Source organism: Zeugodacus cucurbitae, chromosome 3, assembly GCF_028554725.1.
Source record: "Zeugodacus cucurbitae isolate PBARC_wt_2022May chromosome 3, idZeuCucr1.2, whole genome shotgun sequence".
In the NCBI taxonomy this organism is placed as follows: Eukaryota; Metazoa; Arthropoda; class Insecta; order Diptera; family Tephritidae; genus Zeugodacus; species Zeugodacus cucurbitae.
In genome coordinates this window covers 58,470,341-58,496,128 of record NC_071668.1, presented here as the reverse complement: position 1 = coordinate 58,496,128, position 25,788 = coordinate 58,470,341, and the positions used below count along the sequence as shown (strand labels likewise).

The window sequence follows — 25,788 nt, the reverse complement described above, 5'->3', positions numbered from 1 at the left end:
AATTAGAAATATTGCTTGAAAAAAATCCACAATTTTCTAATCACCCATACAAAATTATTACACACAATTTGAAATAAAGTCCAATAGAATAACGAAAATCGGCATATATAATACATGAAGGTTGAGGTAATTCCTGAACCGATTTCACTCATTTTCAACGCCCAGTTATAATGGGAATAGGGGCAACTTGGCACCTGTTAGTAGGCAGACAAACGGCAATTCGGCCTTGAAATTACTCCTAAATTGCAAATCAACGCAACACCAGTCTGCAAAATCGCCAAAAAAAGAGCTATAAAGAAGATTTTCCAGATATTCAAGTCGCTGGAGGTACTGCACAGGACTTGAAAAAATTTACGCGACAACGAAAATATTTTTGGTGAAGCCATGATTCTGTTGGCAGGTGATTTTCGCCAGACTTCCTAAAATCATCTCATTTGTGGCGACACATAAAGAATCGCCAATTAACAAATAACATATGAGTGTTTTTGCAACAATGGTAGGGTGCAGTTGGAAATGGTAGGGTCGCAGTTGACACCTCGATGGATTAAAAACATTTTTAACGGGTTTATGTCACTTCATGGCCTCGAAAGAGGAGCTTATTCATCATGTTTTTCCTGACATGAAACCATAATATGATAAACATAAATGGCTGATTGAATGACCTATATTGGTGGTAAAAAAACAAGGATCTCTTTGATCTTAATGCGACAATTTAGAACTTCGTTAAAGGAGAGTTGGCACAGCTACAAACCAAGATGACGTATTCAATTATCCCACAGACTATTTTAAATTGCTGAGCTATCCCCAATCACTTGCAATTAAAAGTAGTGTGAATTATATAACAACATCAAACTTTGCAAAAGAACAAGACTGGCTGTGAAGAAGGTAATCAATATCGTCACTAAAGTCAAGATAAAGCCAACTATGAAATTTGGTCATTTGTTAAAAAAATCAAAGTTTTACAAATTATGATGATTTATGCTTTACACAGATCTACAATAATGTCTATCAATCATTTTAAAATTTATCGGCTATAACGTTTTCGTCTTTATGTGTAAGCATTTTTTCTCTGCATTGAAATATTTACTAATTTAATGTATACCTTGGAATCGGAATTAGGATATATAATAATAATATATAATAGATAGAGGAAAATATGACTTTTTAGAAAACTAATTAGTATTCTTATTAGATTTAAACTAATTTTCTATTGGGGAACAAATTGGAATTGGAACAAATATTTTAAGACACCATATTACGAGCAGAATTATATATTATTAAACGTAAAAAAAGCAATTACGAGTCGGTAAAGTATAGAGGAACGATTGGGAATCGAAACAAAATAAATGTTTAAATCAAAAATAATTACTGCAATTAAGTAGGAGCCTACACCACTAAAATATATTTAATGCTTGCTTTAATAGACAGTTCACAGTCTTCTTATTAAACGTAAGAAATCAATTACAAGTCATTTCCGCACAATGAAACGATTTGGAAGCCAAACAAAATAATTGACTAAAAAAAAACAATTAAGCAGCTCACTGTTTGCGACGCTTTATCTTATCCACTGCCAACCATTTGCTCCACATAAACTATTAGCATACATTCATACCAGCTCGTATCGCATCTGTGTACGCCACCTCTGACATATTTGTAGTGAAGTAAGCTGTATACAAAAGCGGCTTAAATTTAATTAAAACCACACAAGCCATTTTACAAACTCGCCAGCGACGCCCACAATTAATTGCAGCGATTTAATGTACTTTCGCATCTTCGAAGAGCGATACGCATACACACACACAGATATGCGTGCACAGAAATCTGCATATGCTCACGTGTGAAGCACCATTAAAAGCATATGAAGCTTAATATACAAGAGCAATAACAACAACAAGAACAATTGGTATAAACTCATATTTGCAAGCGCGCTTATGCATATCATCGATATGTGTGTTGTTATTGTTGTTGTTTCGAAGGTAAAGTGGTCAATTGAACTGGCGAAAGGGACAGATATTCATACATATACATATGTATGTATGTATGTATATTTGCTTGTGTGTATGCAAAATGTCCGACAATCACTGGCTGTAGGCAAGCTAAGACAAAGGACCCATCGTTAGCACCAACACAACCTGCAGGTGACTGCCACTTACACACACACATGTACTCACTCACTCATACCCCGTCAGTGACAGGAAATTGATGCTAATCGATTTTAAGCTGCTTGCCTTGGCATTTGCCCATCACCTTAGTGCCTTGGCGTGGGTAGAGCTGCTCGGCAAATATTCACAAATTAACACGTACGTTGTGGGCAATGCAATCTACTGTGTGCTGCTAATAACGGGATTACTTATACCGTTTTTTCATTACTTTTCTATTTGCCATGCTCTTACTCACACTCTCCTTCTCTCTCTCACTCTTAATTCGCTTGCGAGCGTCTGTTAGTGGCATTATCAGCGCTTTATGCGCAATCTTTCAAACGTTTATGTGATGTGTTGATGGTGTGTCTATTAATCTGTCGACGACTGTCATTTACAATTGCTGCCAGTATCTCTATTGGATATGTCAGCGCAAATTAGGCGCAACATTAGACAGCAGCATAGTCTCGCTCATCAATTATAGATATTTGAAAGCGTTTTTTTTTTCTTTTTTGTTATTTTTCATAGACGAAAGTTGATATAAAGAAGAAAGCGCAAGCACTTAGATTAGAATACTATGGAAAAATAAAAAAATATTACTAAAGTAAAAATAAATATCTCTTATGTATGTATAAGAACATGCCAACATTGCTGAAGGTCAATCACGTGACGTGGCTGGCATGTGTATTCGTTGGCACTGACAGCTATAAATCTTCCATTTTGCTTTTAATTCCTTGCAGCGAAGGGTGGTGCAAAAGAAAACGCAAAAAAAAAATCAATTGAACTTTGACACACCAGTATATAGTTACAAACAAGCAAATAAAAGCTAAAGTAGTATGTGTAAATATGCATACGACCAGCAGCACTATTAGCGCCTGCTAGTCTGTGTAATTGCTAAGGCAAGCCGCCACTGGAATGGCCCAGTGGCCTTGTCGCGCTTGCAAGCGCACAACAAGCTACATATATATTTGTGTTATTAGTAGCTACTACAGCGCTAACTTTCTATGCTTATATGCATATAAGTATGTAAATATAGTAGTACATACGAAATTAGTAAAGCAAACACAGCTTTATATGTATCTGTGCTATCGAACGAAATCGCAGCAAAAAAGCGTTTGATTATTGCTTTGCTATTAAAATTGCATACTGCTTCAATTCGTGAGGATTAGATGAAACTTGCAAAGCTACGAGTGATGCACAGTGACACTTATTTAAAAGAAAGTAAAAAATAAGAAATGTGTTCCAATTCCATTTCGTTCCAAACAGTATTTTCAATAAATATTGCACAAAAGATATTCAAATCACCGTAGTATATTTATTGTACACTATTTGTTGAATATAATGAGCGGTACGAAATGGAATCGGAACACAATATTTTCAATACACTAACTTACGAAAATGCCTTTTAGACCAACTAAAATAATAAACAAGTAAAAAACCGTATGAAACGATTTGGAAATGAAACAAAATTATTTACATTAGTAAAATAATTACTAAATATTACTCAAATGGGGCATTCTCTGGAAAAAAAGCCACTTGAAAAAAAAGTTCTTTATTTTCATGTAAAACCTAAAATAAAACATATGGTTTTAGGTCTGTGTAACGCGGGGTTGCCATACTGTAAGGGGCCAAAGTTTTTTGTAAAAAATTTTTCGAACCGCCATACTTTAAAACTAATGAACAGATTTTAAAACACCATGTGACTTTTTTGTACAGAATTTCTCAAACTTTGAAACTGTATATCGTAAACATTTTTAAAATTAATATTTCATAGCAAAAAATGAAAAAAAATTTTTCTTTGGAATTTGTAACAACTTACGCCCCCTTCGATTTTTTTCGAAAATATCTTAAAATGTTCCTTATTTCATCACCTTTTTACCCCCCAAAGGGAATTTTGGGACAGCAATATTTGTATGAGCTACAAATAAAAAACCAACTCAGAACATGATGAAAAATCATTGATTTATGCACTATTATTATCAGAATTTATCGTAACCCAGGATTAACGACGTGGCCGTAGCAGACATTTAATCCCTTTTTGTTTTTTTTATTTTTTAATATTTTTTTATTTTTTTTTTTTATTTTTCAAATTTTTAATTTTTTTTGTTTGTTTTTTTGGTTTTTGCTTTTTTTTTAATTATTACGTAGATTAGATTCAAGTACGTGATAATTTTAAATATTATTTTTAGGTATTTTAGGTTTTACATGTACTATAAGATATATAATTGCCAAAGAAAATAAAGAACTTTTTTTTCAAGTGGCTTTTTTTCTAGAGAATGCCCCAAATATTGAATTTTCTTCAGCTTTTAGTTAAATCGGTGACGAAATGAAGTAAACTATAACACTTTTTAAATACTTTAAAGTAGATCTTATTATTATTATTTTGTGAATGTTTTAAATCAACATTCAACTCTAGTAAAATTGACCGTGGAACGACATGAAATTGAAATATTTATTAATTATTTTACTGTAAACCGAATCAGATCCAAAGTTACTATACACCGATATTAAAATTCTCATACAATTTAAATTCACTAATATTTAGCAATGTTTGTCAGAATATCCAATAAATTTAAATTAGAACAATGTGAACCGGGAACACATAAAATTTGTTTATATAAAATAACGAATATTACTCGAACAATGTAGATGAAAAACAATAAACAATAGGGAGATATAGAAAAATTATATACTTACTCATTGGAAAGGCCATGAACATGATCTTGAAACGAACCTGGAAGAACAAAAGTATTACAAATAAAAGTGGTTTCCTTAATGAAGTCTTATAATAGATAATTAATTTAAACAAAAATTCATTTTAAGAAATATACAACAGTAAACAGTACAGAATATACGAATTACAAATGTAAATTTTTTCGAAACGATTTGGAATCGAAACATTAGAAAACTTATTTTTATACTTTGCAAATAACAAAGTTGTTTCTGTTTAAGGGGTTATAAACAGTTCGGAGGTGGAAAAAAGGCATTTTTGAAGAATTTTTTCTAAGCAAACTATTTGGTTTATTGATTTCAAACTTTGCAGGTATATTATGACAACCTTAAACTACATTCACATGTTTTTTATTGCCAAAAATAATTATTAATTATTATTATAATTATTGCCAATTTTGCAGAGGTCCGCAAAAAAAAGGCTATCTTGCGGTGAGCACGATATCTCTGGACTGGATCATCTAAAATGCAAAAACCAAATAAATTTCATTAATATAATAAATAATCTAGTGATTGATCGAAGGAATTAGCAAAAATAATTCTTTGACAAAATGGCGGCTACTTAAAGCAAAAGGTTCCATTTTCGACCAAAATTCCGGTCTTTAATTGTTTATAAAAATAAGAAATTTTCATCGGATGGGGAAATCCTTCGATTAATAACTAAAAAATATAGTTAAGAAGCTTGTGTAAAAATTTCAGACCGATCGGTTCAGCCGTTTCTTAGAAATCTTGCTCACCGACATCAACCACCGCTTCCAGATAAACGAGTTTTGAAAGCACTTTACATGTAGTCGGCGCGCCTTCACTATAGACACTATAACTTGGAAAATATTCTTCGGATCGACTTGAAATTTGTGTGTGTATACTCAGATATATATATATATTAAGAAGACACAAAAAAAAAGATTTTTTTGAAAATTCTAATTGTATATAACCCCTTAATGCAGACCTTAGTAAAGCACTCGCGTTATATAATGAATAACTTTTATGGAACGATTTGGAATTGAAACACAAAAATATTTATTCAATTCAGTTCAATTGCTTGTATCTACTTTATTTTATAAATAAACTTGTGCATAGGAATAATGCGAAATTGTAACATCACAGGATGTTCTGTAACATACCAAATTTTAAATATTATTAGATTTACATTGATAGATTGACAACATGAGACGACACTTAAAAATATTAAATTTGTAGCTAAGAAGATTGTGTTTAATCCAAGGTCAGATCTTACGCAATATTATTGAATTAAAAATAAAAAATGTTTAATCTCAAGATTTTCCAATTGTTTTCAGAAAAAAATTATTTTAAGAAAAAAATCTTTAAACTGAAATTGGTTTAAAAAATTCAAAATATCCAAACAATACTCAGAATTTAACAAAATACCGTTTTAGCAATTCCACAAGAAATTCCATAACTCTGCTATCGCCTAAAACATATTGGTATTTATTATTTTATAGACATATAAATAAGTATAGTATTTCTAACCAAAGCAGCACAACCGCATGTCCTTGATACCAAAATGATTACACCAACACAGTGAAACAACTACAACAATACAAATTTTCCATTACGCCAAATAACTTAGCTTGAGCTAAATAAAGTAAAGCTTGAGCAAAGCATCTCAGCTACTATGCACACAAATGGCGCCACAGTGACGAAGCAAAAGTGATTCAGTGATTCAGCAGCATTGCCAACTACACTCAAGCAGTGAGAATCAGTAGCGGGCAACCAATAAAATGACTGGACCAGCGCATGAAATGTAGATATATTCTCTGTTTGTGTTTGTTTATAGCAGCTACCAGCCACCCACCAACATTAGTCGTGAAAATCAATCAGCGTAGTCATCAATTTACCTTTTGCCTGCTGCACAGTGTACACAAGAGTTGCTATATATTACATATATGAGTACATATGTATGTATATGTTAGTGTGTGTGTATGTTTAGAAATATAGCACATTGAACAAAGATTTGGCAGCTTTACACTTCCTTGCTGGCTTTATACTTGTATATATGTGTGATAGTAGCGTGATTGTGGGTATTTCTATACCGTCGGTTCGTCAAGAAATGTTTGGAAGCTGCGATGGTTGTGGGTTATACAATTCAATCAGTTTGATTTTCATTTCATAAGATTTATGAGTGGAAATTTTGAAAATAGGCCAGACAAACAGAAGCAGAAATATATATACTTAGGAGTTTGTGTGTGTTTTAATACCGAAAAATGGTAGCCAAGTCAACCGAACAATTGACCTCTACTACATTGAGTATTTTTGTATATAGTATATTGAACCAAAGACTCACAGGCATAGTACAAATACATCTTGTTCTGCTTTTAACTGTTCACACTCAAAACTAAAGCAATCAATTTTCACACACATACCTTTTGACCCAGCGGCCACTTGATAAATGCGGCATATATCGAAAGGTGTATGCTTGCTGGCTTAGTAAAGTAAAGCTTACTAGTTTATATAAAAAAAAAAAACAAAAAATAACAACAAACAAATAATAAAGCAGTAACTTATCCTGTTTGCTTTACACACACACATACATACAAACTGATTGGTCCACACTTGAGTATACATATTTACATACATATGTAAATACTTTGTGCTGGGACGAGAAAATCTGAGAAAGCCAATGAATTTCAATTCATTGGGGGAAAATTAAGTTAAAAGCTATTGAAGGCAGACAGCGCTAACGACAGCTGCTGAAAAACATTTGCTTACGACTACATACAGATAAAAGCTATATACATACATATATATGTACATATGTATAAGCATATCCGGGAAACTGTGTGGGGAACTTGTAAAATTTATGGCATTTAACGCAACCCCAAGGCATTTTAAGGGACGCAGCTGAATGGGTTATCCTTTATATATGTATGTTTGTATGTATATCAAGATATATGGATGTATGAAAATTCATTCGTATGGCAGCTTGAAGATAAATGTGGTGAGCAGCATTGATACAAAGCAGCACAACAGTGTGTTAATTGAAGGAAAAGGAAACGGATTATATTGGATAGCTTTGTAATTGTTAATTGATTTAAGGCGATTAATTGAAAATGGCAGTGAGGAAAATTTATTAATGGCTTTCATAATAAGGCGAAGAAACAAAGGCACAAACAGTAAGCGACTTAGAGAAATAAATGTTAAAATAATTTCAACATATAGGAACGATTCGGAATCGGAACATTAATAATGCTTATGTTCATACTTCTCAAAACCATTTCAGTATTATAAAAAATAAAAAACAGTCAGGAACGATTCGGAATCGGAACATTCATTACACTAGCTAAAATAGTTTTCAAAATTCAACTAACACAGAAAATATAGCACAAATCCTATATTTCTTTTCTTAATGCTCTTTTTAATCTCTCTTGAAGCGCTCGTTTTAAAGCAAGAATTCGAAATATACACAGACGAAACGATTTGGAATGAAAACAAAAAATAATTGCTAAATTATTTGCAATAGTTTGTTATTGATAAACTTTCATTTTTTTATATTCATAAAGTGAGCGCGGAAATGAGGGTTCAAGAGTAGAAAGACTTTTGAAAATATTTTGACTCACATAGAAGAAAGCTTTATCATCAAACGACGAGTAAAATATAATGCTCGAGCTAAGCTTTTCCAGCTTCTGTTATAACACTAACCGTGATCGCTCGATACAGATTTAAAAAAAGTAATAAATAAAAATACTGGATAAATGGAGCTAGAAAATGATTTTTCAAGTTTAAATCAGGAGTTTTAAATGAGTTAGGAGAAGATAATAATACACAAATAGTCCAAGGAATTAAGTGAAAATAGAACATCGAACGAAAAATTTTAATAATAATTTGAAATGAGGTGCAAAAATCCGAAGTAAAATCAAAACTACAAAAAAAACATATAGGAAACAGAACAATATATTTGAGCCTTAAAATTTGTCAAAAACACTTTAAAAAAAAAATATTTTATAACATTGAAACGAAGTGAAAATGGAACACAAATCCTAAATGTATAGAATTATCACTGCTTCGATAAAGCATTAAAAAGATATATTGTATTTGAAACAAAATGGAATTGGAACACTTTTTCGCAAACAGTTTTGTTTCTATTTTTCTAAAGATTTTATTTTCTAATATCTCACTTTATAAAATATGGATTTGAAACAAAATGGAATTGGAACGCAATTTCGCAAACAGTTTTGTTTCTATTTTTCTAATAATTTTATTTTCTCATATATATCTCACTTTATAAAAAATGTATTTGAAACAAAATGGAATTGGAACACAATTTCGCAAACAGTCTTGTTTCTATTTTTCTAAAGATTTTATTTTCTAATATCTCACTTTATAAAAAAATGGAATTGGAACACGATTTCGCAAACAGTCTTGTTTCTATTTTTCTCAAGAAAATAAAATCAATATTTTAATGTATAAAATTTTTGTTTGAAACAAAATGGAATTGGAACACGATTTTCCAAATAGACTTGTTTCCATTTTTCTAAAGATAATAAAATCAATAGCTCAATTTATAAAAATTTTCTTTGAAACAAGATGGAATTGAACTCGATTTTGCAAATAGTCTTGTTTCTATTTTTTTAAAGGAAATAAACTAAATAGATACCCTTGTTTACCAAAAAATAAACAATTTAATACGGGAACAAAGTGGAAATGGAACATGCATTCAGTAATACATTGTGAAATGATTAATAATGAATTGTTTGAAACAGAAATATTAACAAATTCTGCTAATATTAAAATTACATTTCAAAAATCACTTTTCCAATCGAGTAAGCACCAAGCACTAGCATATAAAAATAGCAACAAATCGGTGATGGAGGTGAACCTTTGTGCGCACAAAAACAATGACAATGAAATTCACCTTCACATTTCAGCAGAAATGCATAATGTCAAAAATACTACAGAGAGCACACACATACTTGCACACATGCTAACGCATATGATTGACAATGACGCCTGTTAACATATTCATATGCAATGGCTTGCCAACGGCAGCAACAGCAACAGCGAGGGCGACACTTGTCACCAAGGAATTAGACAGGAGAGAAAAAACAAGCATTTTTGAATGTCATCATAAGTGAAATGAAATTCGAATTCCGAATGTTAGACGCGGTCGGCGGCGTTGAAGCATTTACAGCAGCAACACTTAAGCACACGTTAGATGCTGCTAATGCTCGACGAGGGACTCGTACACACTCGAACATGCATAAATGCCAATGCCAGGCGCAAGCTTGTTTGCTCCACGCATGCCATGCAAATGTATGTATTGACGCATTACGAATGCACACTTGCACACGGAGACAAGCTTGTATCTCTTCAATACTAATGGCCTTCATGTACGCTCACCCCTGTCGCTGCCTTTGGCTAAATCGAGTGGCAGATTTGCGCCAAAAGACACTTAAGTAGCTTAAATTATTAAAATGGAATTTAAGTTGGCTAACAAGAAATGTCAAGCAAATAATAGAAATAAATTGAGCACAGTTATGCTTCGTGTGTGCTTGTGCTTGAAAAATGTGTCATCGTGGCAAATTGAAAAATTAAAATTTACATAATAAATAATATTACAGAAATGTATGTTGGTTTAAGCACATTTTAAGTTGCTTTTGCATAATATATATGATGCAAGCAAACTTTATTTATTTATTTATTTAGATATGACATTTTCGTACAACATATGGGCTATAAAGCAATGTTACGTATACCACGTGTATATCTCATGCGATTTTTTAAATATTTAAGTGCAATTGTAACTAAAGTTGATTGATGCGGAAAAATATCATAACAAATAATGAGTTTTGAACATATATCTGACATTTGTGCGACCTAAAAAAATTACGAAATGTATAAATAGGTAAAGAAAAGTGACAGTCAAATCTATCCATATAAATAAAAAACTTGTTTGAAAATCCTTCAACAATTTTCCAGTTAATTAAGGCTAACAGACACAGCAAAATTAATTTAGTACATTCAGATCATAATTGAGCAATCAAACAAAAATTTTCGAGTCTTAACTTTATAGCCTTTTCGCACAGCCAAATCAATTAAATACATTAAGATTATAATTGAGAAGCCAGTTATTGTCTTTCGCACAGCCGACTACTCGATTAACGATCAGCTGTTATTTTTGTTTTGCTGTTCATAAGAAGTTGGTTCTGCTGATTGCTATTTGATCAACAACTACAACCAAATTTCCAGCGTGGACAACAACCAGCAGAGTTGCTATCCATTTTCAACTCGATTTGTACTCGATTTAAAATTAATGTAGTAAAATAAGATATTTCTTTCGCATGGTAAATCGATCTAAATCAGCGCTTTAATTGAACAAAGGTCGGTTAATTGATCAATTAACACCTGTGCGAAATTGCTATAAATTTAGTGCTCGACCGAAATTAAAGTTTTGACATAATTCGATTCAGACTCAAAAACTTAACTTTTTTACTTAAATTCGACCCATACTTAACTGATACGAACTATGAATATTAAAAAATAATCACCGGCCAGATATTAAAAATTAATACCCATAAAGCATTTTATTTTCCAAATGGAGTAATCTGCAAACACAAATGTACAAGTATTCGACTGAAATCAAACCGATATCGAATTCATACTTCGTGTTTCAAAATTTTTGCATACATTTTGATATTGAACTTAATTATTGCATCCGTTTCGATCGAAAAATGATTCGATCGTTAAAATCATTGAAACCGTATCGAAAATTAAACATACGATCGAAGTGAACTCACTCACCTATTCGATAAAATACATTCCGCGGCTAATAGATGTCTCTAATTTCGAAATCACTGAATCCGCAAAATCGAAAATTTTGGTCGAAATCTCAAAATTCTCAATATTTTGTGAGAAACGAAAAACTTGGGGTGCGCGAGTTTTAAAATACCCATTTTTCGAGATAAGAGAGAAAAAGAGACTAACAAAAATTAATTTGAGGTGTTTAAAAACGATAGATGCCACCGAAATAGCGAATGAATTTTCTCAAAGAGCCTCAGACGAGTTAAATACTTTCTGGGAAGAAATTTCACAACAGTTAAACGATCTAGGCACTTGGGGTCCGGACAAAATTGGGTTAATAAAGTATTTTATTTATAGTTTGAAACTGATTTGAAGAACCAAAAAAATTACAAAAAAGTTCAAAGCATATCTAAAACAGGAGATGGGCCCTTCAACTAAGTAAATTTAAGTTCACTCGATGAGGAGGTCAGTTATCTTTTGAAACGAAGCAAAAAGCACAGTAAATTTAATTTATCAAGTTTGTCGATAAAGGTCGATAAAATAGTTTTACGTTCTCACTTTGTGGTAAAGCAGTTTATCGGCGGAATCAATTATTGCATGAAAATTTTTGATCGAAAATCCTTATCGTAACCAAATCGCATTCGCTGCGGATTCAATGATTAGGCCCATTGATGTTCTGTTCTCCTTATGAATCCTAGTATAACATCACCATGGACAAAAAAACTTGATTTCATACTTCTTAAATTAGAAAATGTCATTCCCATCTTTTTTTTTGTAAAGGGAGTAAGTAAGTAAAAACTTCGTAAAAACTCCTCTAAATTTTCGAATGCTGAAAAGTGTGAGAAATTCGAGGTGTGTTCAAAAAATAACGGGAATTTTCGTATTTCGAAAAAAAAAATATTTATTCGATATCATGATTATGCACTTATGGTAGAGCTTCTTCCAAACTCGATTTTTGCAAATTTTATCGTACTTCAGGAGCATTTGACATTGACAATTAGACTCTCCAAACCTTGAAATTTGAAATTTTATAATTGCGATTAATGGACTTTAATGGAGGAGATAATTACATAACTGAAACTTGATTTTTAACCTAAGAAGCGTGAGTTATAGCGGACTGTGGGCCAGACAACGACAGAGGAAAATAGTCCCAATCCAAATATGCATTTTATTATAGTTTAGGCAATCAAGCATATCAGTTCAGCTATTACCCATAATAGTCGACATTAAACTTATTACAACTACACCCAAATAAGTTCTCAGACCTCGATGGCTTGCCACCATCAAAAAAAAATTTGTAATTTGTATGAACATCTAAAAACAGTTCCAACAACAAATTCGCATAATTCTCACATACCGAAATTTTCACCAACAAAGTTCAGTATTACATTTTCAAAGAGCAATAAGTTACGTATACGCCATGTACTACCGTTCATATCAAACGCAAATATCTACGAAATTTACAAACAAAATTTTGTCAGCTGCATTATTTTACCAATTCTAAGAAAATACAGCACCAACTAATGCAAATAATATTAAAACTTTTGCATTGTCATAATGCGTCAGCGACAACAAAAACAACATACGAAGAGTGGAGAAAGTAGATGCACCAGAATGATAGCAAATACTTTGTGGTCTGTTAAACTAAAAATGCAAGTAAAATAGCAAAAAAAATTAAGCGCTTATGTTGAATGCACTCAATTGTGAAAATTCGTATCATTTCCTCTGCATTTGTGCGGCATTCGAGTGTGAAGGATAATAATGTGGCAGCAGCAGACGTTGGCAGCCGGCAGCCAAATGCGCTTAAGTTTGATGTCCTTCATTAGTGGGCAATCAGTTGACTATATTTTTTAGGTATTTTAATCTGCAACCGGATTGACTGCGTCGGTTTACCTTTATTTTATTTTTTTTTTTCTTTAGAGGAACTGCTAAACTTTGTCGAAAGATTTGATGATTTCTTAAAGTTTTTCGGGAGATTAGCAAAGTTTTGGGTGAAATTAACGTGCTTCTGCGGTTGCATAAGGTACTTGGGTTGGCAATTTTGTGCTTGAAAATTGATAAAATAAATTTTAAAATTGAAAAGTAAGCGAATAGACTCAGAAGAGATATTTTTCACAAGAGATGTTTTTTTTTAATATTTTTTTAATAAATCGAATATAGTAAAAATTTCAAAAAACAGGGAAAAATGTAGCAAAACCTAAGGAGAAAATAATAAAAAAATCAAAAAAAATATGTAAATTAACATAAAAAATGTTTAAAAATATATAAATTTATATTAAAAAAATAACGAAAAAGAAATTATTGAAAAAAAATAAATTTACATATAAAAAAACATGTTTCGATTTTACTATATATATTTTCGAATATATGTAAACATAATTTTTGTTTTATTTAAAATTGTAAATATTTTTATCTTTTTTTTTTGAAATATAACATATTTCCATAATTTCTCTTACTTTTACTTTCTTAACTGTAAATAAACGTATTCTAAGCTTGCTTTATTGCTATGATTCACTTATTTATACTCATACTCAGCATGATCACACGACGTTCATCAGCACTCGCATGCATTCAATCACTTTTCACCTACTTTCTAAAAACTAACTAAATAATTCTAAAATCCTAATATCTGATTTGAAAATATTAAACCGAATTACTTTAGGATAGTCAAAATTAGTAGAATAAATATTTAAAAAATTTATAAAAATAAATAAAATATTTTAAAATAATAATAAAAAAATTAAATAAATAATATTTAAATAAAAAATAATAATAATATAAAAAATTATATATTTAAGTTTCTCCAATACGATTTCTTTTAATTATTAAAAAAATAAAATATTTTAAACTAATAAAAATTAATTAAATAATAATTAATTTTAGAAAAAGTGATAAAAAAATTATAAAAAAAATTTAAATAAAAAAAATTTATTAAAAACCAAACGTTTGTTAAAACAACTTAGCAAATTATTTAAAATTGTTTGTTGAAAATGTTAAATATATCAAGTTAGTGTAGTAATGTTTATTATAGCAGAAAACCCAATAGTAAAAAAATTGCTTAAAAATTTAAAAATTATACAAAAAAAAAAATAAAAAATTTGTTTATGAATTTCTAATTTATTTTTCATGAATATGAGTGCAAATAAAGAAAAAATTACTTACATAAAAAAATAATAATAATTATAAAAAAATTAAATTAACTTGCTGATGAAATTTAAATATTTTTTTATTAAACAAAAATTATATATTCATTAAGGTTTAAAATTAAAAAAAAAATTACCCCGAAAATCTAGTTAGCCATAACCCTACCAAAAGAAATACTCTCTTTCTAAATTATTTAGTGGTGTATATAAGACATTTATTTTTCTTTAATTTCTACTAAATCGCTAACATACTATCGCCTTATTTAAAATTTTAGTAATATACTAACATTTAAAAAATTTACATATTTAATGCCATAATATTTTTTATATCACATATCCATGGGTTTAGTGAAAAATATGTAAAAAAAATATTTTTTTAATTTTTAATTTATTTTTTTTTAGAAAAATATTTTTTTAATTTTTAATTAATTTATTTTTTTTTTTGAGAAAAATAATTTTTTTCTGTAATTTGCTTTGTAGTTTGTGATATTTTTTTAAATTTGTTTAACATTTTAGAAATTATAAATTTAAAATTTTGAAATTGATGATACATATTTTTTTTTTAATTTTGTGAAAGAGTTACAAAAGCAACACTGTGTTTTCGGAACCAAAGCAATTTTTAAAACAAAAAATTAAAAAAATTTCAACAATCCTGTTTTAAATTTATGTTATTTTTACAAAAGTTATTATTTATTTTTATAATTAAAAAAATTTAAAAAATTAAAAAAAGTTCAAAAAAAGCGTATATCAAATTTAGAGAATTTGCAAAAATTTTTGTTTTCTTTTTTTTTTTTTATTTGGAGACTAAATGCTTATTCGATTCTTTTGTTTCAATAAAATAATATTCAAGTTTCTTAAAAAGTTTATATAAAAACACATATTTTCTAATTTATAATTCTAATTTATTAAAATAAAAAAAAAATTAAAAATATTTTATTTAAAAAAATCGTTTTTTTTTTAATCAATATTCACAAAAGTATCCAGAAAAATATAATTTTTATTTTTTAAATATTTTATATTTTTTATTAACATATTTTTATGTTTTTATTATTTTATAAATATAATACATTTTTTATTTATTAAAATATGTTTCCTCTAAATATTTTTTTTTTCTAAATTAATAAAATAGGCATAAAAATCTAAAACCTAATTTTCACTGAACTCTTTTAATTAACATTTTTTTATATTCACTGCACAACCATTTGGAAATTTTAATTAATTAATTTTTCTCAAAATATTTGTAATAAATAATTTTTAAATCACAATTAATTTTTTAAACATAATTTCATAGTTCACCAAACGACATTTACTGCATTTTGTATAAACGATTTATATTCTTTATAAATATATATAAAAAAATTTCATACATTTATAACGAAATTTTGCCAAAATTAACCAAATTAAGATCCTTTTGTAAATTTATTAAAAACCATATTTAAATTAAATACTTACTAATATATCATATATATATATATGTATAACACAAAGTTATATTTAAAATTTAATAATGCTGAAAAAATTAAAAATAACAGTTACTAATACAGTTTTTTATCTCATTTACACCTCTTCTCCCTTAACCAACAATAAATTACCCAATTACTCCCAACCCAATACCTCTCACACACACATAAACACATATTAAATGAAAAAAAAACAACAAAAAACCACACACAAAATTGAAACTGCAAAAATTTAGGCCAATGAAATTGAAGACGAACCGGAACCATTGAGCATGGCTTGGCCCGATACTGCCCGCAAACGTTTCACCTATATAATGGTGGCACCACTGCTAATACCCATGTGGCTGACGTTGCCCGATACGCGAACACCGCGCGGCAAGAAATACTATCCGGTCACATTCATGGGCTCCATACTATGGATTGCCGCCTTCTCGTATCTGATGGTGTGGTGGGCGAACGTAGCCGGCGATACGGCACGCATACCACCCGAGGTGAGTAAACGCACACATTTATGAATATGTACTTATTATGTATGTGTGTGATAATGTGGGTCATTTTCTTTTTATCTTTTCATAATTCTACTCTTATCTGCCTCCATCAGCTCATTTCGCTTTAATATTTGCTAACTCTTTTCTTTTTTTAATCTGCCCCTCCCACTTTTTTCTCTAGGTTATGGGTTTGACCTTCCTCGCTGCCGGCACATCAATACCCGATTTGATAACATCGGTGATTGTGGCGCGTAAGGGATTCGGTGATATGGCGGTTTCCAGTTCAGTGGGTAGCAATATTTTCGACGTCACTGTTGGGTAAGTAACATTTCTGATTACCTTTTCTGATTCATACAAATAAACGTATGTGCTAAATGTGAGTGCGATTTTAATGAGTTCTATTTTGTAAATATGTATCAATGATTGTGGTATATATTTTGCTGACTCTAATTATTGCACTCGCTTGCTGAGTCAGGGATGAGGTCTTCATTTTTGATTGTGTGGAAACTAATAGAAGCTTCTGAACGATATTTATTTTTGTTTTATTTTTGTATAAAATATTTCCCAAATAATTTTAGAGAGTTTCTTATTGAATATAAATTTGTGTTATGAATCTTAAAAATCGTGTATATATACACTCTATGTATGTATATTTTATGTATTTATTTATTTTTCTATTACAAAATTCACTGGTAATAAACCATTATTATTGTTGTACTGGCAGAAAACATTTCCACAATAATTTTGAGGAATGCTGCCGAGTTGAAAGTCATTGAATCGATAAATTCAGAGTCTGTTTGGATTACCTAGACCCGACCATCTTCGACACTATTCTTTCTATAGAAATATTCTTCGTTAGCATCTTATGTTTGGAAAAGGATATATCAATAAATAAAGCTCAAAGAGAAAACATATCCAAAACATGTATGGAAGGGCTAAGTTCGGTTATGATCGAACATTTTATACTCTCGCATTTATTCATGTAATTTTATTGTCATATATATGGTATAAAGTCCATTGGATGTTGGAAACCCTAATAGTAGGTTAGAAGCACTGAGGTCGTCATATTCGATATATAGGGTCTTGAAAACATATTGAAAACGTAAGGTCCGATTTCTGTGGCAGAAAGGGGCTGCCACACTATAACTGCAGTATTTATGCAAAGTTCTGTTCCGATATCTTCACTAGTGCTTACTTTACATATTGTAAAGTAAACTATTCAGATCGACTTCAAAGTTCTGGTATATGGGAAGTAGGCGTGGTTGTGATCCGATCCTATTTTCTACACATCATTGGGATGCAAGGAAAATTTTACAAACTAAATTTCATTGAAATTGGTCGAGTAGTTTCGGAGATATGGTTTTTGACCCATAAGTGGGCGGAGCCGCTCCCACTTAAAATTTTATATACCAATTTGGTGGAGCCCTCTGTACTTTCTTTATAATGAAATTTAAGGTGTCTGGTGTTTTCCCTTACTTAATTAAAGCATTTTTAGTAGTTTTCAACATAACCTTTGCACGGGAGGTGGGTGTGGTTATAATACCATTTTCTCCATTTATGGAATGTATAAGGTAGTTCCTAAAAGAAAGGATTCTAGAAAGTTTGGTTGATATAGCTCAAGCAGTTCATGAGATATGTACAAAAAACTTAGTGGGGGCGGGGCGCCTTCATAGTACGATCCTTTGTACTAAATTTTATAGCTTTATTTATGGCTTAGTTAAGGCACTTTATGTGTCTTCGGTTTTCGCCATTTTGTGGGCGTGGCAGTGGTCCGATTTTGCCCATCTTCGAAAGCAACCTTCCTATGGTGCCAAGAAATACGTCTTCCAAGTTTCATCAAGATATCTTAATTTTTACTCAAGTTACAGCTTGCACAGACGGACGCACGGACGGACAGACAGATATCGGGATTTGAGCTTCACTCTTCACCCTGATCACTTTGATATATATAACCAGGGATGGGCACCACCACAATCAAACGAGCATCACAAAATGAGATTGTGTTAGTGTGCTTACTGTGGTACCAAACGAATCAGCAATCAAAAATATTCAGTCTGCTTGCAGAGGTTGAGCGAGCAGGTCTATGCCGCACGGTTGCACAATGCGAATATATGCACGTGCTAATGAATGTAAAAATTAATAATAATTTATATTTAATATAAATTATAGTAAAATTGGGTAATATAATAATTTAAAAAAGTAATTTAGTGCTATTTTATAATGAAAAAATTGTTTTCATTTCATACGTAAAATATACAACTTCGTCCGCATCGACCTGCACAGTCAACTGCTGATTGCAGACTGATTTTATCGTCGTTTAATTATCGTATTGTCCCATCGTAGATGCTCGTTTTACGCTCTTCGCTTGTGCGTGTTAGTGACAATCGGTGTGTGTACGTATACGATCTCTTACGCTCTTTTAGCACCTGCTAAGACTTTGCCCATGCCTGTATATAACCCGATATCTAACTCGTTTAGTTTTGCGTGCATAAACTATGCAAGCCAAGCTTACGATAGCCGGTTAAAATGGTCTCACTTACATTTTTAACTCAAAGAAATCATTTCATTGAATAATCAAAGCAAAACTAAACATAACATAATACTATAAACATAAAATGCTAGATAAAAAACTATCACGAGGTCTGTTTTAGCTGAATCTGTACGGGGCGGAGCATGAATCTGTAAATGGAAATCTTCGGTATAAACATTAGAGTAGATGTTTTTCTTTACATAAGACTAAAAATCACAAAGTACTACTAAAAACCCAAAAGATTAAGGTTATCGATTTTTCATGACGGTTTAGTAACAAAAGAATCTGTATTGAACACCGGAGATTGAATAAAAGTTCTTCTGCTACAAAGAAATGTTCAGATGAATCAAACGGGGTGCTGCTTAAAATACTAACAGTTTCGTAGTACAAAGTTTCTCAATCTCTTTTGGATCTTACTACGGATTTCATTCTATAATGGAAAACCAATTTGTAATTAATTGTTATTTCGAAATTTGGCTCCTCAACGTAAATAATTAATTAGACAAAATAAATTTTAATTTAATTTAATATAATTTTTTTTTTTCAAAGCTCTTATCCTTTATCAGTGATCGTATTTGCGGACCTACAAATATTCCCTCTTTAATTTTTGCTTCGCTAATATTGGTTTTCTGGTTGGCCGAAGACACGTTTGGATACTAGGTAGTGTGTTTGGACGTGGTTGTAATGCTTTTTATCTAAGTCAAACAAAAATGACAATCACTTGCATGATTCGTTGGTTCAGTATAAATCATTGATAAAGCAAATGGTATATGTATGTCTGTTCCTGTTCCTAATAGCAGTCTCACACATGTAACACATTAATGTAGAACTCAGACTCCTTACAGGAAATCCAAAATGCACTGTTCAATTAATGACGTAAAATTTCTACGTTCAGATTTAAAAATTAGTTCTCCAATTTGAATTTCCCCTTCTCAAGATCTTAAATGGTCACTTAACCATACACAAACTCTGAGGTCATAAGATACCATATCCAACGAATGAAAAACTAAATGTTTACCGAAGAACTTCTTCATATTCCGATAAATTTTTATCCTCTTCACACCTTTTTCATAGCGAAGAATTGTTAGGATGCAATCTAAGTATAATTTTATAATTTAGTCGATTGACACTTGAGCCTAGATGGGTAGGTAGGTAAAGTGGAGGTTTCACAATGCACTTAGGCTGAAAAATTTCAAATCCCAAAAAATAAATCCACGAGCGCAACACAGCAGCTGTGTTTCAGAGCTTTACACATTTGGCTTATCATTTAAAAAGCGAAAAAAGACACTTTGACAAAAATAAGCCGCAAAATTTAAGCCTTGTTAAACCTTGTAACCACTCAGCACTTAACCTTAACTTGATGTGCACATACACGTATAACTGATACTTATAAATGTACACATGTCTACATACAGTATGTATGTGTACGAGCACTTAGAGCGCACACCTACGCCAATTTAACTTTCGAGTGTTGGGGGTATGAAAAAGGCAAACAGAAAAATTCACAAAAACAAAAAAATAAAAAATAGATGCGGAACAATTGAAAGAACTTAAAACCTTACTCATAAGCATACAAGCAATTATACATATGTATGTATATATTTATATGTGTGTATGTGTGTGTTGTTGTACCGTTAAGCTGCTGCTGGCAGCACATTTAAGTCTCACAAACACTCATTAATACGCCATTCAACATTTGAAATGACATTGAATAATGAAAAAGTTCACAGGCCATACGAAATGCACACACACCCACACGCACACACACCACTATAGCCAACCAAAAACAAAAAAAAACTTAAATGAGTTTGGCGTGTGTTGTGAGCGGTTGCATGTGGCTCAAATGTAGGTGCACTTATTTCTACTCGTATAACCGAAATGTCAGTCGCCAACAGAAGCAATCAAGAGCACGCACACGCACACACAAACTCATATATCACGCCTGACGCCTGTGTGTATGCTTTCAGCTTTCAACTGTGTGCTGGCATATGTTCGAGAGACAAGCACAATCAGTGAGACAGTGACAAGTTGAGGTACATCAATTTTTAACAAAGTACCGCAAATCTGCTCTAAAGCCGACCTATTCGCGTGCTAACGCACACACATACACCCACAAGCAATTACGCATACACTTAGCCATACACACACATACATACACATGCAAATTGGTAGCTGAATTTGTGTTTAAAGCTCACACAAGCAGTCAAGTTTGGCCCACAAAACTGCCGCTTTTTCAATGACATCTTCTCCCTCAACTCAACGCACACTCGCACACTAATACTGATATACCGTTATCCAACGCGACCTGTACACCTGAGACGAGCTACAGCGTATGCGCCTAGTTAAGCCCTGTAATAAAAAACGTATAAATTGCCGCTTAACAACAAAAACAACTACTGGTATACTACTACTAAGGCAGTAATGAAAGTTAAAACTACACCCAGACTAACGCACACGCATGTCATGATATAAGGCGAGTACACGTGTAGCTACAGTTCTAGTATAATCCTCTAGTATGCTCTGGTGTAGTGAAATTTGAATGCCACCAATAATGGCGGCGTTGTATGGCAAGTTATTTAAGGTAGCGATAGGTTGCTCCCTAAAGCGGCTGGAAAATAGTTAAAATACACTTTTTTGTATTGAAAATTCATTTTTTCTTCTTTAGACTGAGGTAGTTGCTGATTAGAAAGTTCAACCAAACTAATATAATATATGATATTACATCTACAACTTTGCTTCCGCCGTTTTCCAATAGATGTCTCTAGGGTCAAGCACTGGTTGATTAACTCGATTAAATCGTTTTATATCGATCTTGGACAATTGTGTCAACATCAATCCAACAAAATATTTGTAGAGATCTGTTTGCATCCCAAACTTATTCTCAACTGAAAATATCACTTTTTGAGCAGAATTCTCGACATTTGCGGGAAATTATGCTTTTCTTTTTTAATTCCAAGAAAAGTGCGGCTGAGGCTCATCGAATGCTTTCGGATACGTACGGTGAGGCTGTCCTAAGTGAAAGAACAAGTCGGAATGGTTTCAACGTTTTAAGAATGGTGATTATGAAGTCGAAGACCGGCATGGTGGTGGAAGGGAGAAGATTTTCGAAGATGCTGAATTGGAAGCATTACTCGACCAGGATGCGTTTCAAACCCAAGAGGAATTGGCCGAATCGTTGCAAGTGACACAGCAAGCCGTATAAAAACGCCTCAAAGCCATGGAGATGATTCAGAAACAAGGAAACTGGATTCCTTACGACTTGAAACCAAGAGATGCAGAAGGGCGCTTCTTTGCATGAGAACAGCTGCTTCAAAGGCATAACAGAAAGTGATTTTTACATCGCATTGTAACTGGCGACGAAAAATGGGTCCACTACTATAATCCTAAGCGAAGAAAGTCATGGGGAAAGCCTGAACATGCCTCCACGTCGACCGCAAAACCAAACATTCACGGCGCCAGGGTCATGCTCTGCATTTGGTGGGACCAGCTGGGGGTGATATATTATGAGCTACTAAAGCCAAGTGAAACCATCACAGGAGATCGATACCGAACGCATTTGATGCGTTTGAGCCGAGCACTAAAAGAAAAACGGCCACAGTACGAGGGAAGACACGATAAAGTCATTCTCCAGCATGACAATGATACTTGGATCGACTCGAAAGATGAGGAATTCTTTCGTCACGGAATACGCATGCTGCCAGAAAGATGGTCAAAAGTAGTACCTAGCAACGGCCAATATTTTGAATAACATGTTTGTAACCGTTTTTATACAATAAACTGGTAAATTTAAAAAAACGACGGAAGCAAAATTTTAGACCTAATTATAACTCAAAATATTTATTCGAATATATAATGTATGATCTGCAAACCATTTTCTCCTTAAACCGCCTCTCAACTATATTTCAAGTAGTAAACTCGTGTTTAGTGGAGTCGAAACAGAAACTGGGTTTATTGTTCAAGTTTGGCTTAAACTTGGACTTCACGTTAAACATTAAACACCATTGATAAACTCGAAGTTTAGCATTCAAACAGATTTTCTTTAATTTTTATTAAAACATTCTTCAAAAATATATTCAATTAAATTCATAATTGCTTAGATTAATTCTGCAATCTAAATCGCAAACTACTTCTACATTATTGCCTTTTCGCACAGGAGTTAATTGATCAATTATCCGGGCTTTGTTCAATTAAAGCGCTGATTTTGATCGATTTACCAATACAAAATCTAATACTTATTTTCGAATACAAATCGAGTTGAACTGGAATGCAACTCTGTGGGTTGTTGTCCACGCTTTAAATTTGGTTGTGGTTAAAAAAGTGATAAAATTGCAATCAGCTGATGAAACTTTCCAACTTGTTATGAACAGCAAAAACTGGTTTCTCAATTTTGAATTTGGCAGTGCGAAATTGCTATTAAACACACATTTTCCTAACTCTAACGCCAAAAACTCGGGTCTAGCATTAAACACTGCTCACAAACACGAAATTCATTGTAAAACGCTACTCGAAAGCAAAAAGTTTACTTTGAAGTGTTGAGTTCAAGAAGTGTCATAAACTCGAGTTGACTCAGTTCAGTTGAGTTGAGTTGAATTGACTCATGTTTAACATAAACACTACGGAAAAACTCAAGGTTTACCAAACATTTTTTTTTCTGTTAGGCACATTTTTTAATTCAAAATTCCGCACATACAAAATGATAACCTAAACTGTATGTAGTATATATTTAACTCAGAGTTTAGTTGTGTTGTTTATGTGCTTAGTGTCAACTACTTCAAATACTATATTCATCCTAACATTCACATTTTTGCTTATTAACACAATACGGTATCTTTGAACCATAAACTCAGATTTAAACTTAAACACTGCTCACAAATACCGATTTTTTTCATACAAAAATATTATTTTCACTCACCTTAAACACCACTTGTGTTTAAAGAGATACAACCCTGTTTTGCAAATAAAATTCATCGCATACATGGCTGGTTTAAGTGGCCATACCAATGTATCCCATAAAAATTAGGTGATTTTCGTGGATTTTTTTTTAAGAAAGTACTCGATCGAATGTTTCGAAATTTATTGGACATAATAAGATATATTTTCAGCTATATTTTAAGACTTTTTTATTATACAAAAATATTGAAAAATAACGGAGTTATGTGATGTCTTGGGAGGTGCCAAAAAAATATTCCCCATGACATGATTCCTGACGAATGAGTTGTTGAAACCAAAAAAAACCCAAAAAGTCATTAAAATGGTAGTTTTTTTAATGCCAAATTGATCATATTCAACCAATCAAGGCCCAATCGTGGATCATTGTATCGTAAATATATTCAAGAATACTCAGTTTAATTTTGAAGTCGATCAGAACATTTCTCGTTGAGTTGTGATGTCAGTAATTTTGAAAAATTTCGATTCGAGAAAAAAAGAAAAGCGTTTAAAGTTTCGACTACAGCGAGCGGTCGCTCTTTTGAACGCTGTCATTCGAAAACTATTCAAGATACAACCTTATCGCTTTCACAGGATATTTTTGAAAGTATAAACTATCGAATAAGTGAAAAAGAAAACAAATCGATTTTTTGAAAATGTCACACTGGTATAGCCCCATAATAGTACCCCATCGAAAATATATACAAATATATCTAGTTCAAGTGAGAATACTCAAAAGATTACATCCTTAACATTATATCAATATCAAAATAATATCAGAAATTGTTACGAGCGTTCAAAGATTTAAAGGTTGTGAATTTTTTTAACTACTAATGGTATGAGTGTTTACTCTATTTCATGATCGGCCTAAGTCATTTTGAGCCACCTTTGATTGCGAATGATATTTTTTGATAAGATTATTTATGTCTCATGTAGTCATGTTTAGAACCATATAGGATATGGTGGACAGTAACAGTAAAGAAAAGGTAAGGTAAGGTAAAAATTGAAGAATCAACTTTAGAAAGATCCAATCTCTTAGATCAAGTTTGACCATTGAGATAATTTTCAAGATCTTCGCCCTATAACATCCGAGAGAGGCGTCTATATGGAGGCTGTAGATATACAAAAACTAGTCATCCAAATTTTTTGACTTATCCAACAATTTATAAAACGTTGAACTTCTTCTGAAGAAGTAATATCAATTTAAAACTTTTGTACAATCATCTTAGACGGTTTATATATGTAGATCAAAGTATTTCCAAGCAGATCAAGTAAAAACAATATAAGTTATCGATAATTTTGATATGGAAAAAACTTCCAAACTTCGGATTCAGGTATTGGAAGAGGTGTTGCCAAAACCTAGCAATAAAGGCAGACTTCATTTTGTTGAACTGAGATCAATATTAATGACATCTTAACGGAATCTAACTTCGCTTGAAGTTACTACCAATCGAACTTGAGGCTTTGGATAATAGTGACGTAAAGGCTTATATCTAAATTATCTTTTAGAATTTAATTTAGTTTTTGTGGAACTTTTTGAGGTTTACGGATGCTCAAAGCGATATGATCAATGAAAGGCTTTTGGACTAAGATTCTATACTACAGACTTAATTA

General features: G+C 31.7%; 1 protein-coding gene and 1 long non-coding RNA gene across 8 annotated transcripts in view; one reads left to right on the top strand and one right to left on the bottom strand.

Annotated features, from left to right (window-relative positions):
* Positions 1 to 25,788, bottom strand: part of LOC128920403 (uncharacterized) — a 323,959-nt gene that overhangs the window by 275,002 nt on the left and 23,169 nt on the right. The window contains exon 2 of the long non-coding RNA XR_008470450.1: positions 4,836 to 4,872. This is a non-coding gene — a long non-coding RNA (uncharacterized LOC128920403). The remainder of the gene's footprint in view (positions 1 to 4,835; positions 4,873 to 25,788) is intronic.
* Positions 1 to 25,788, top strand: part of LOC105218237 (sodium/potassium/calcium exchanger Nckx30C) — a 303,455-nt gene that overhangs the window by 260,100 nt on the left and 17,567 nt on the right. For all 7 annotated transcript variants that reach the window (XM_054227607.1, XM_054227610.1, XM_054227609.1 and 4 more), the window contains 2 exons: positions 16,467 to 16,721; positions 16,900 to 17,036. In XM_054227607.1, the coding sequence (XP_054083582.1) occupies positions 16,467 to 16,721; positions 16,900 to 17,036 (392 nt within the window). The remainder of the gene's footprint in view (positions 1 to 16,466; positions 16,722 to 16,899; positions 17,037 to 25,788) is intronic.